General features: G+C 38.1%; 3 protein-coding genes across 4 annotated transcripts; 2 read left to right on the forward strand and 1 right to left on the reverse strand.

Moving 5' to 3' along the window:
- Positions 1 to 96: 96 nt before the first annotated feature.
- Positions 97 to 3,667, forward strand: med22 (mediator complex subunit 22). Of its 2 annotated transcripts, XM_079369844.1 has the most exons (5): positions 97 to 208; positions 408 to 555; positions 654 to 734; positions 1,211 to 1,419; positions 2,738 to 3,667. In XM_079369844.1, exons 2-5 carry the CDS (start codon positions 433 to 435, stop codon positions 2,928 to 2,930), a joined length of 606 nt encoding a protein of 201 aa, XP_079225970.1. In that variant the 5' UTR covers positions 97 to 208; positions 408 to 432; the 3' UTR covers positions 2,931 to 3,667. The 2 variants fall into 2 exon arrangements, with proteins under 2 accessions (XP_079225970.1, XP_079225971.1); XM_079369845.1 differs by lacking the exon at positions 2,738 to 3,667 and having other exon boundaries at positions 1,211 to 2,368.
- On the reverse strand, positions 3,437 to 6,916 carry cUnh9orf78 (chromosome Un C9orf78 homolog). Its single transcript, XM_079369820.1, has 9 exons — positions 6,741 to 6,916; positions 6,539 to 6,598; positions 6,371 to 6,422; positions 6,178 to 6,248; positions 5,957 to 6,034; positions 4,988 to 5,185; positions 4,196 to 4,332; positions 4,003 to 4,107; positions 3,437 to 3,876 (listed from the first exon to the last, which is right to left on the reverse strand). Exons 1-9 carry the CDS (start codon positions 6,815 to 6,817, stop codon positions 3,779 to 3,781), a joined length of 876 nt encoding a protein of 291 aa, XP_079225946.1. The 5' UTR covers positions 6,818 to 6,916; the 3' UTR covers positions 3,437 to 3,778.
- Positions 6,915 to 10,895, forward strand: nfu1 (NFU1 iron-sulfur cluster scaffold homolog). The gene is made up of 8 exons (XM_079369832.1): positions 6,915 to 7,032; positions 8,630 to 8,730; positions 8,834 to 8,969; positions 9,618 to 9,684; positions 9,787 to 9,904; positions 10,012 to 10,075; positions 10,174 to 10,348; positions 10,618 to 10,895. The coding sequence occupies exons 1-8, from the start codon at positions 6,974 to 6,976 to the stop codon at positions 10,654 to 10,656; spliced, it is 759 nt and encodes a 252-aa protein (XP_079225958.1). The 5' UTR covers positions 6,915 to 6,973; the 3' UTR covers positions 10,657 to 10,895.
- Positions 10,896 to 11,708: the final 813 nt, after the last annotated feature.

The raw sequence follows: 11,708 nt of genomic DNA on the forward strand, positions 1-11,708 counted from the left end.
GTAAATAAGACTGGCAATGTGATTTATCAGTCGTGCTTGCTACGAAATATTTCCATATTTTTTTAGCTAATTTTAGCACATCAGTGATATTCCGGTAGAGGGCAGAAGTACAAAAACAAAGCGGCTGTTCGCCTTCATTAGAGAAACGAAGAAGAAGAAGCGGCGCTAACGCTTTTTGTCAACACTTTCAGAAAGTATGCGCTGACTGGTGAGTAATTTTTGTTAAAGAAGCTCTTATAAAACATTAATTCTGTAATACAGATAGGAAACACACGAGGGATATGTTTTATTTCCGGTCTCTTACAAAACGCGTCTCACCATGCTAAGTTGTGTGAGCTAGCTGCTAATCAGTTTTTCATATATATTTTAAATCTCTTATGAATTAGTTTCTGACTTGATGTTTGTAGGTTACTTGGCCTTTAACTGAGCACGATGGCTACTCAGAGAGCGCTGCCTCAGAGCAAAGAGACTCTGCTTCAGAACTACAACAAGAGACTGAAGGATGACATCCGCTCCATCCTCGACAACTTCACGGAAATTGTCAAAACAGCGAAGGTAGACGGAGAGGGTTTTGTAGGACTGCTGCTCGTGAACTTTTCTGCTATGTCATGTTTGAGTATTTCTAACATTTACATGTGGTTTTCTGTTCCCAGATAGAGGAGGAGACTCAGGTTTCCAGAGCGACCCAAGCAGAGCAGGACCATTATGAGATGCACGTGAGAGCCGCCAACATCGTAAGATCAACAAAACACACGTACAACCAACTCTGTCACTTTAATGTGCTTACATTAACTTTAAACCAGCTCAACTTAACGCTTGGAGTAAAAATAATAAAATGCTTTTCTTTTATTACTTCTTCTTTTAGGATGTTTATACTGAGAACAATTTTCAAACCCTCAACAATAATGGTTGTAGCATTCTTTGAACTGGGAACATCATACATGTGCATCATGTATGCACACTATTTTCATTTATAGCCTGATTTATTTATTTTTTTCAAGTTCAGGTCTCAACTGGAATCTCAAAGTGGAGCTGAGTAAAGTATGGCTGCACTGTGTTGATCTGTTGTTAAATGAGCTCAGTGTATGTGTAGATTATTTTTTAGTACCTACGGTTCTTATACTTTTATTCTGTAATGTTTAAAGAAAAAAAAACATTACCATTATTTTCTTTACTCATGTCCATCACTTTTTTTTTGTCATTGTTTCAGGTACGAGCTGGTGAGTCCCTGATGAAGCTGGTGTCTGATCTGAAGCAGTTTCTCATTCTGAACGACTTTCCCTCTGTCAACGATGCAATCAGCCTCCAGAACCAGCAGCTCCGCTCGCTGCAGGAGGAGTGCGACAAGAAGCTCACCTCACTCCGTGATGAGATCGCCATCGACCTGTATGAGCTAGAGGAAGAATATTACTCCTCCAGGTACAAGTAGGCTCATACTTGCCCCCATCCCACCGCCCCTCTGTTGCCCCATGCCCACCTTTACCATTCACTGCTGAGCCCAGAGGGCTTTCCTTCATCTAAACATGACACTTTGGGGTCAAATCTCTCCCATCTTCATGGCCAAACGAGAACATCCATCAACATAAAGCGTCACTAAGCTCTATCACTTAGCGACTTTGATTTGTCTTTGATAAGGAAGTGCCTTCAGTTTTTTAAGTTAACACAACAAATCACAATTTGTCAAAGTAGTGTAGACTTCAGCATTAAATAGGTTTAGCCGTGTGAATTAACTCTTAATAGTTTAACATGTTTTTGATGGTTTTAATGCAGTTAACTGATGCAGTGTGTTCTATGTAAAGCCTTACTGTTGACACATGTCAACATGGTTTTCATCTACTGTTGTGTTCCTTTCTAAGTGGTGATCAGACTTTGGGTTACCTGGTATGAAGCGTCCTAACAAATATTGTTAGGTATTTGTAAATAATGAGCCCTTTGCCCTTGGGTTGATATACAGTTACAGTATTTAAATACAAGTAATGATCATATAAAGTATATCCATTTTATGGTCTTGCTATATAATTGTTTTAATGGTTTGTTAAAAAGCATCAAGAATAGAAGCACGTTTATAAACTGATATCAGAGAATAGATAATTTATTTTAAAATTAATGTGTTAAAAGATTTGATTGGACTGTGGAGGTTTGTTTGGTAAAGACTGTTTGGTGTTATTTATTTGAGATCAAGTTTGAGGAGAAGACTTTTCTTCCACAAACATTTCTGGATCTTAAATGTAACTGTTTCCGTCCTCAAGTGACCTCAGCTGTAAGCATGCAGGTGGTTACACTCACACGTTGTGTTTGTACATGTGAACTAGTTTGTTCCTATAGACACACAATGACTTCAGCAATAAAGCAGAGACAAAACACTGCAGTAGTTTGTCATGTTTTCTGTGAGAACGTATTAGTGTCTCTTAGTAGTTCTTTGGAGCACAAGGAGTGTGGGCTTTCTCCCTCGCTGCAATCGCTCTGCTTTCTCCTCCATCAGCAACTGATTAACACCTTTTTTTTTTGCTGGGCTTAAAATCAACAGTTGAAATCTAGTCTCTTTAAGATAATCAGCAGCTTTATGCATTGACTCACTTTCAGCTGCTCCTGCATAACCTCCATGCTTCTGTTGTGCGCCTTTACGTGCTCCTCTGTGTGTGTGTGACTGCTTATTCTGACCTGCCGCTCTCGTCTGCTCCTCTCTTTCTGTGCTGCATTGATTCTTTGTCTCCTACCGGTTTCCCGCTCCACAAAGCTACAGTCAGTGGGACAGCTCTGATCTGCCACTGTGTGACGCCTTCCGCCGCAGAGACAGCTGGGCCTCCCCTGGCAGCAGCTGCAGCTCCACCCAGGGAGACAAAGAGGATGTGGAGGGACCTCCTTCACAGGAGACGATCCCACAACACCACGTCAACGGACACGGGACGTCTTCTATAGAGAAGTCATAAGGAGGAACATGGACAAAGACTGGAACTCTTGTGCTCATTTTGTACCGTAGTGTTTTATTCATGTACATTTATTTTTGTTTCTGATGTTCTTAAACTTAGACTTTGTAATTTGCAGCTTTTTTGTGTACAACTTGAATAATCGTATGCGACTGCTTAAAGCTACTGTGAGGAGCTTTTGGTTTGTCATTTTTGGCGCCTCGTCGACAAAACGGCATGTCTTGTTCCACCTACGGTAAATTCTGTTGTCTGACAACTACCCGATAGCAGCAGTTTCACAAATCAGAATGTAAAGTACAGAAATAGTCAATCTGTATGCTGATGGTCTTATTCTGATTTTGTAGGTTATAACCATCACATTTAATTTCAGTGTTTCATAGTCAGCTAAAATCTCCTCACATGGGCATTAAGTATGGAAAATGAGTGGATGATCTAACCTTAATATTGTACATGTTTTTTGTTATTTCTTTTTGCCTACTCCTTAATAAAGGACCATTTAAAGCATGTGGTTTTTATGTTTTTTTTATTTGACCTATTCCGGAAAACCCTTAAAAGAATAAACTACAACAAAAAGTCATGATTAAACTACAGAATGAAATGTAATGTTCACAATTAAGAGCAGTATTACAGACGAGGGTCAGACATTCCTGAGCCACCTGTGCCTTTTACATAAGACATGGCAAAGCAAATAAAATGTGGATAAGTTCAACACTGTCTTAAGAATCCTTTTGTCAATAGTCGTCAGAAAAATGATGTCTGTAAATTTGTGTCATGGCTCATTTGGACAGACTAACATTAACCCAAAATGACATCAAGTTGAGAAGTTGATAAAAACAAAAACATCCAGCTTCTTAATATCGCCGATTCATCTTCTTGAACTTCTCGTAGTGGTAATCATCTGTGGCCTTCTCATTGTTCGGACGTTTGCGGTAGTTAGGTGGTGATGTTGCTGTGGAGTAACAGAAAATATTATGAAGATCAAAGTTGTCAGGAGAGTGGAAAGTAACTCCTGACCAACAGTACGTTTTGAAAAGCAGTCTGGTGTTAATGTGCTTTATGTAACAGTGTGTCTCACTCTCTGGTCCTGGTTTCTCGGTGTCTCCCACACGCAGCGGCCTCGCTTTGGGCTCCTCTCTGTGTCTGTGGTGTCTCTGTGGTGCGTTCACATCCTCATGATAAACTGGGAAAATTCCAATTCATTAGTAAATTGCACCGACTTCTCACCTCTCGATTGCTACGGGCACTACGTTTAGACTGAAAGTACTCACAGCGGTTGTGTTGGACGTAGTTGACGGCAATGTTTGTGGGTACAAAAGATGTCCCATTGTCTTTTTTCTTGTTCCTTTGTTCTGCAAGAAGCTTAGCCTTTGCTTCTTCTGTGAAGATAATGTTCTTAATCTTTGCACTGGGAAAGAAATAAAAAGGAAATTGATACAATGTTTCAATGTGATAAATCATCACTCATCGATTTCTTTTTTTCTAATTTAAAGGTTCCATATTATGCCCTTTTTGGGGTTCATATATCTAATTTATGTACCTACTAAAGTACGTTAACAAAAAAGTGTCTGTTATGTACTGTTGCTCCATGCAGCCCCTCTCATCTACCTGTGTTTCTAACTGGGAATCCCCCATAATCAGGGTCCTCGCATGTGCCAGGTCGGATCTGATTGGTCGGCTTATCTGTTCTGTTTTAATTGGTCAGTTGTTTGGCACGGTTCTTGGAAATGTTACGCTCCTTATACCATATTGGGAATGCAGACTGTTGCTCTGAGCGGAGCAGCATGAGCTTGGGCTTGCTACAATGAGCCAATGGGCTTGCATCAGTGACATCATCGCAGTGTGGCGTCACACTTCAATATAAATCGAGGGAGGCTGGGGACCAAGTGTTTCATGCAGCTACTGCTAACAGGAGGAGGTCGGAGAAGCTGCTTTTCCACAGACTTTGAATGTTTGCACATAGATGTGCCTAAACATGCACAAGAGACCTGTAGAACACACTGAGGAGCATATCAAACCAGAGAAAGCAGAATATGGGACCTTTAAGTTGAATCTATACTCACTCAATGCCAAGATCGACTTCAGGGATACCACTCAGCATCTGATTGGATAACATCTCCTCTGTTTTCTTGGCAGAGTTGACTCGGATGTTCTCTGGCAGCTCATACAGGTGATCTTCTGCATTTTTCGCCTTAACTTTCTGTTCTTCAGCTTCAACCAGCCCCTTCTTCTTTTTCAGCTCTGTCTCAATATATTTCATCCTGTTTGAACAGATACATGAAAAGGTTTAAATACATCAAAGAAGCACAATGGCAGAGGCGGGAAAACAAATTCATGTAAAAATCGAAATTCTTCTCTTCTAAAATTTTACATCGATTCATAACTTCAAAAAATTGATTTCTTTTTTTCTTTTCTTTTTTTTACATGTTTGTTTCATTCATTAGAATGCCAAACAGAGCAACAAGAAATGTAGCCAGTCTCACAGTTGACTAGAGTAGATCCTAAAGTATACTAATTCATAAATAGACTACGGATCATAACTAAACCATGGAAATTATATTGTGAATCGAATCGTGACCACAAGAATAGAAATTGAGTCGTGAGACACCCAAAGATAGCCAACCCTTCACAACGATGAAGTTATACTGTCCTTAAATGTAGGTTCACAGTTCTTATATCTGTATGAAATTCCCTTAACTTTGAGACTAAAAAGTAAAACAAACTGAGCATGCTGATCTATTTATAGTAATATAGTATATTATAATATATTACTATATTTCATGACGTTTATCCTAGCTGTAGATAAAGCAATATATATTATACGGTAATGTTGCTTTTTAGTTAAGATTTCAATGTTGTTTCAATATTAATGGAGGGTTCAACATCATATTTTAAGTGTTGATTCAACGACATTAACATTGACACATTAACACTGATTCAATGCTATCCGGGATTGTCTTTCAATATAAATGGGATTTTGAGTGGTGTGTCAGTGAATGTGTTTCTGTCACGTGTAAATGTGTAGCACATACATATCCGCATCCTCATCTCTTCGGTTTGTTTCTGCTGAGAAGGACGTTCCCAGGTTTAGGTCGGTCTCTTCTTCTGTCCTGCATTGTGGAACAGAAATCTTACAAGGTTAAATCAGGGTCATATTTAATTACACTCATTTTTCATTTCATGACACACTCGTACATATAGGATGTGTTCATTTATGTGTCAATTAATGAATGCAAATACAAAAGTTACTTACATGTCTCTATTTCTGTCTTTGACTTTCTTCATGTCCACAACCCCTCCAGTCTTCAGTTTAAAAGGGTCATTCTGTGGGACATAATATCATAGTCTTTTATATAGTATTGTAATGTACAGCAATGATGATATAATAGTCAAACATTGAACACAGTTGAATCATATTTTATCTTCATTTCAAAAAGACCACTTGCATCAATTTCAGCCTCTGGCGGCAGCTTCTCTCCCACCAACAGGGCGGTCACACTAAACAGAAGAAAACATAAATGTGTATGTCATAATTTCAGTAATATCGTCATAATATCAGTAATACCGGAGAGACTTAAACTTTAGTAAAGTGTTTTTGAGACGTTTCACTTTACCTGACTCCGGTCTGTCGTTTCCTCAAACTCTGAAGCTCTTTGGCCTCTTCTACTTTTGATCTAAACAAAAGCAAACAATGATTCAATATGATCAAGCCAAACTAAAGACACACGTTTGTTAAAACGTGTAGCTATCATTCTTGACTATCGTAGAGAGGTGGCCACGTTAGCTAACAAACAAACATGTTGTTTTTAAGTTTACCTGACTGCTTCAGTGGTCTCGTCCTCCTCCACATCTGATGAGTCCCTTCTCCTCCGAAAATTTTTCCCACACGGCATTTTCTATGCTTATATTTCAGTTTTTCTTTGTAAAATATGGCTTGATGAGGGCAGGCGGTGGTTAAGGGAACGTTTTTTATAAACGTACAATAATATTGCGTCACTTCCGCATACGGGCTCCGTCCGCCGGTTCTGCTTTAGATAATCACAACAAACATGGCGACTTACAGACAGGTCGGCAGGTTGTTGGGTGTTTCTGCAAGACTTTCACGTCCGTAAGTCAACTTGGTTGTTACTTTGGTAACTGCGAGAGCATCCTTCTACTGCACTCTGTTAATGCTCGTGTGGAAGCATGGAGCTCTTGATAATAATAAGGTTTATCCTTGTTTCCTGGCAGCCTGCTGGCTATGACGCAGGTTGATTAAATGTCTCAGAGAGATGAAACACATTTAACTTTCATATCTTTTACCCTGAAGATTGTTTAGATTTGTTCTATAACTTTAATGGTAGACTTCAGTGTGCTACCTGATTTGATTTGATTTGATTTATTTATTTGTAACACAAGACAAAGGTAAACGTAAATAATAATAATAAATTACAGGGGGGAAAAAACAGACAGAAAATATACAATAATAAACACTACAAACACTGTAAAGTATATTCAGAAGAAAATAAAAAATTTATAAGTCACATGTTCGCAAAGGAGTGGGAAGAAGTCAAACTCATCCGACCCCCTCTCCATCTTTTCAGCTATCTTGTAGGCTTAACAATGCTTTAAATGTCTTCAGGAGAACATTTTTATGGGTCTTGTTTACATTATTTTCCATGTTGAGAGTTGCTGCTACCTTTAAAATCCTGTTGTATGCCACAATCATTACTTTCTTGAATTTGCCTATCCAGATCACCCCACTTATCTCTTTACCAGGAGATATTATGGTGTTAGATTTCATTTTAATCATGTTTGCCATTAATTAATTTTGATAACTGTTTCATGGCTGTGGAGAGAGTAGGGAACAACTTTACAGTTCAAATTTAGGGATTAATTCATTTTAATTTAAAGTAGTAAAGTAGTCAAAGACTTTTTTGGTTTTCATAAGTTTGCACCAGAAAATGATCTGTATACATAAATAATTCATTCGTCATTACTAAGATATATCATCTTTGGTCTCATCAAAGGATTTTCATCGTCAATCACATGTTCACAGAAAACAGTTAAACATTAAACGGAAAACAATTAAACATTATTGATGTTTTATAATCAATCATTTTATCGTTCATTCCTTTCAGTGAAGACAAGACAGTTATGACCAGAACATCACATGGGCAGGTCGAGTCACAGCTATGCTAGTCAACATATTGCTCCATTTACAAAGGGATTTAAAGTGTTGTGCACTGAAGGAGGAGACTAAAGAGGCTGCTCTTACTCTACTGGTTCTATGACTGCTCTTTTAATCACATTAGAAGGGATGTAGAAGGAAACACTTGATTTTTTTTTTTTTTTTTAATGAGCAACATCAATGTGTTACCAAGGTTTAAGTTACTCTTTTATATTCATTTATTTAAGCTTGTTTTAATAGGGACGGCTACAAAAACATAGATAAGACATAGATAAGCTTGAACAGTCATAGTGTTTTTAGCCAAAGCTAATTCACAACACCTGTTTAAACAATTATACCAAGTATCTAAAAGTTACTCGCTGTAATAGCGTTAAGTACTTTAACTCTGCAGTTCAGATGTGAGATGTATATGACTACAGTAACTAGTTACTTTATAGATAAAAAAGTAAACGTGTTTTTGTAGAATTAGAGGATGTCTGCACTGTGTCATTGTTCATTTAGTAACCTTTCTTCTCTCTCTTACATGTTGTCTCAGTCTTGCTGGCAATGGCTATCAGTGTGCAAAATTACATTTGCCTTCAAATAGCTCTGGAGTGTCGAACAGATGGCCTCAAAACCCCACCTGGGTTATTCCTGGTTTGTATACTTACAGAATCTTTGTGACTCACCAACTTTAAAAAAAATGCTAAAAAAAAACATTAGCTCTTACTCTTATTCTTTGTGTTTTGTCTCTTTCCAGTCAGGACAATGTTTGTGCAGACACAGGACACACCGAACCCAAACAGCCTGAAGTTTCTGCCTGGTCGCACGGTTCTTGAATCCGGAACTATGAATTTTTCTGGCCCTCGTGATGCTCACTGCTCACCTTTAGCCAGGTAAAAAAAACCTCTTGAATAGAAGCACTGTCACAACCAGTGACTCATTACTTTCAACACAGGATTTTTTTATATGGCATAGCAGGAGAAACCCAAGGTTACTTAATAGTATTGCTTTTTGCTAAAGCATGCATTGAGTAAGAGTAACTCTTGTATTTGCAGGTCACTGATACACCTGCTTTACCAGTAGCATTTAAACATTGTTATGTCTATACTCACACTTGTTGAGCTCAAATATAGCTGAAAGAGTTCTATGTGTAATGCAGGCTGTCCTTGAGTCTGTAGCCAGACACACTGTTCTACTACCTCTTCCAGGACACTGTGAATAAATATGTGAAACACAATGCAAAAGTCCTACCAGGCACTCATTACATTCGATTGCTGTGCTTGCTTGTTGGAGAATTAAATCATTCAATTCCAACAGTTCTGAATGATAAAGATGATTTTATTCAAATAATTGTGTACACATTTCTGTGAGGTTAAAGGCTTGATGAGGTCATTCTCATTCACAGATAGAGTAAAGGCATTTTTCAGACAATTTTCTAGCATGTTTGCATTTTATCCCCCCTTTTAGTTATTTCATACAAATGTACATGTGATGTCAAACTAGAAAACACATCGTCAGTAATATTTATGTGTCATCTTCAGACAACTGTTTAGAATTGATGGAGTCAAGGGTGTCTTCCTCGGCCCTGATTTCATAACCATATCAAAGGTAAACATCCATGTACAAGGTCAATGTTGTATACAAAGGATGCTACCAAGGTTAGCCTCATACCATATATAGGACCAACTTGTTTCTTTTCTGTCTGTGTAGACTGATGATAATGTGGAGTGGAAAGTCATCAAGCCTGATGTATTTGCTGCCATCATGGACTTTTTCACTTCTGGACTTCCTGTTGTGAATGAGGACAGCCAACCCAATGCAGACACAGGTAAACATTTGTACCCATGGTTCATAGACATAACACTGAAATAGGCAGCACTTTAAGTAAAAGCTGTTTGAGAATTTCCAAGCAAAACCTGCCTGTCTTTTTGTCAGCACCCTCAGATGATGACGATGAAGTTGTCGCCATGATCAAAGAACTGCTGGATACTAGAATAAGGTAGCTGCACGTGAAATATGTGCTGTAATGATAATAGTGGCTGTTCCCTGTTAGCATGTTGTTCTGTCCTTATTTGACACTTTGATGTTCTTCTCCAGACCAACAGTGCAGGAGGATGGAGGGGACGTTCTGTATCGAGGCTTTGAGGATGGCATCGTTAAACTGAAGTTGCAGGGCTCTTGCACGAGTTGTCCCAGTTCCATTGTTACATTGAAGAGTGGAATCCAGAACATGCTGCAGTTTTACGTCCCTGAGGTTGAGTCAGTGGAGCAGGTTTGTTCGCCTGTTAGAAGATATGTTACATAAACATACAGCTTTATGTAGTAAAAGTGATACACGCGCCTTTGTCTTGACCTACTCATTAGTGTTTTCTTGTTTTCGTTAATAGAAAAGGACACAGTAATGCAGTAATTACACTACTGTATGGATCCTAGTGTTAACAGATAAATATGTTAGCGAGAAAAACCTTATCAGATAACCAAATGCTTCAAAAAGAAAATATGAATATCCAAATATGTTAACAAACCTTGTTTTCACTACAGGTGAAGGATGAAGAGGAGGAGGAGGCTGCCCAAGCTTAAAATGCAAAAACCGGAGTAACATTTACACATTCCCCCTCCAGCCACCTCCGTTAATGCAAACGTTTCTATGCATTGAGCTTCTGTATAGCGGTGTAAAAGAATGCATTGTCATTCAGATGCTGTCACTGATCTTTGAAGATACTCTCTTTACAATGATAGTAATTGAAGAACAGGGAAAAAAGAGCCCTGCATTAGAAACTCAGACTGTTTCCCTGAAATAAAACATATTTATTATTTCACTTTGTTGGCTCTTGTCTGATTTAGTCGCTTGTTAAAAATAACCTTAAGGGCTGAGATACATGCACTGGGTTTATATGAATACAGTTCATTGAAAGATTTTACCAATGTAAAAGTATGTTGTTGTGAGCACTGTACCTTTGCATTACCTGGATATCCCTGCAGAAATATCACACAGTTTATTTGGTTTGATGGCAACTCAAATTTCAGACACTTTTCAACCAATCAGATTAAGCCAATGAAAAATTGTACAGTTAGAGCTCAGATGGTACAAAACAGAAAAATTGAACAAAATTAACGGGTTTAAAAGGCACTGCATGAGGTTTTTGACAGGGTTTTTTTAAAGGCACACAATCTGCGATCCACTGAAAACAGCTCTGCGACCCACTTTTGGGTTGAGAACCACTACCCTGATACACTTAAATGTTTTAGGCATTTATATTCATAACACAACTTATAAAAAACTTGATTCGAACATTTTTGTCGACTTCCATGTCTAAACTTTTTTTTCTTAAAACATTGAAATTTGTAAACAATGTACAATCCAAACATGAGGCACAGTGCTGCCTTCTATTAGTGCTGGCTTTGGCAAACTTTTCATAAGCACAAGATGGGAAGTACAGATAATGTTAACATTTTGTATAGACCCCAGCATGAATAGTTGTTACTGCAGTTAGAGCTAATGGGGATTCCTGTATTATTAGAAAATATTTATTTAAAATGAAAGGGTAATGATTTTTCTTTTCCTTTCACATTTTCTTCCTGTTTATAACAAGCCTTGTCATTAGGCTCTTCTTTTAAGGCAAACGTGGATG

This window comes from Symphodus melops, assembly GCF_947650265.1.
Source record: "Symphodus melops genome assembly, chromosome: 1".
NCBI lineage: Eukaryota > Metazoa > Chordata > Actinopteri > Labriformes > Labridae > Symphodus > Symphodus melops.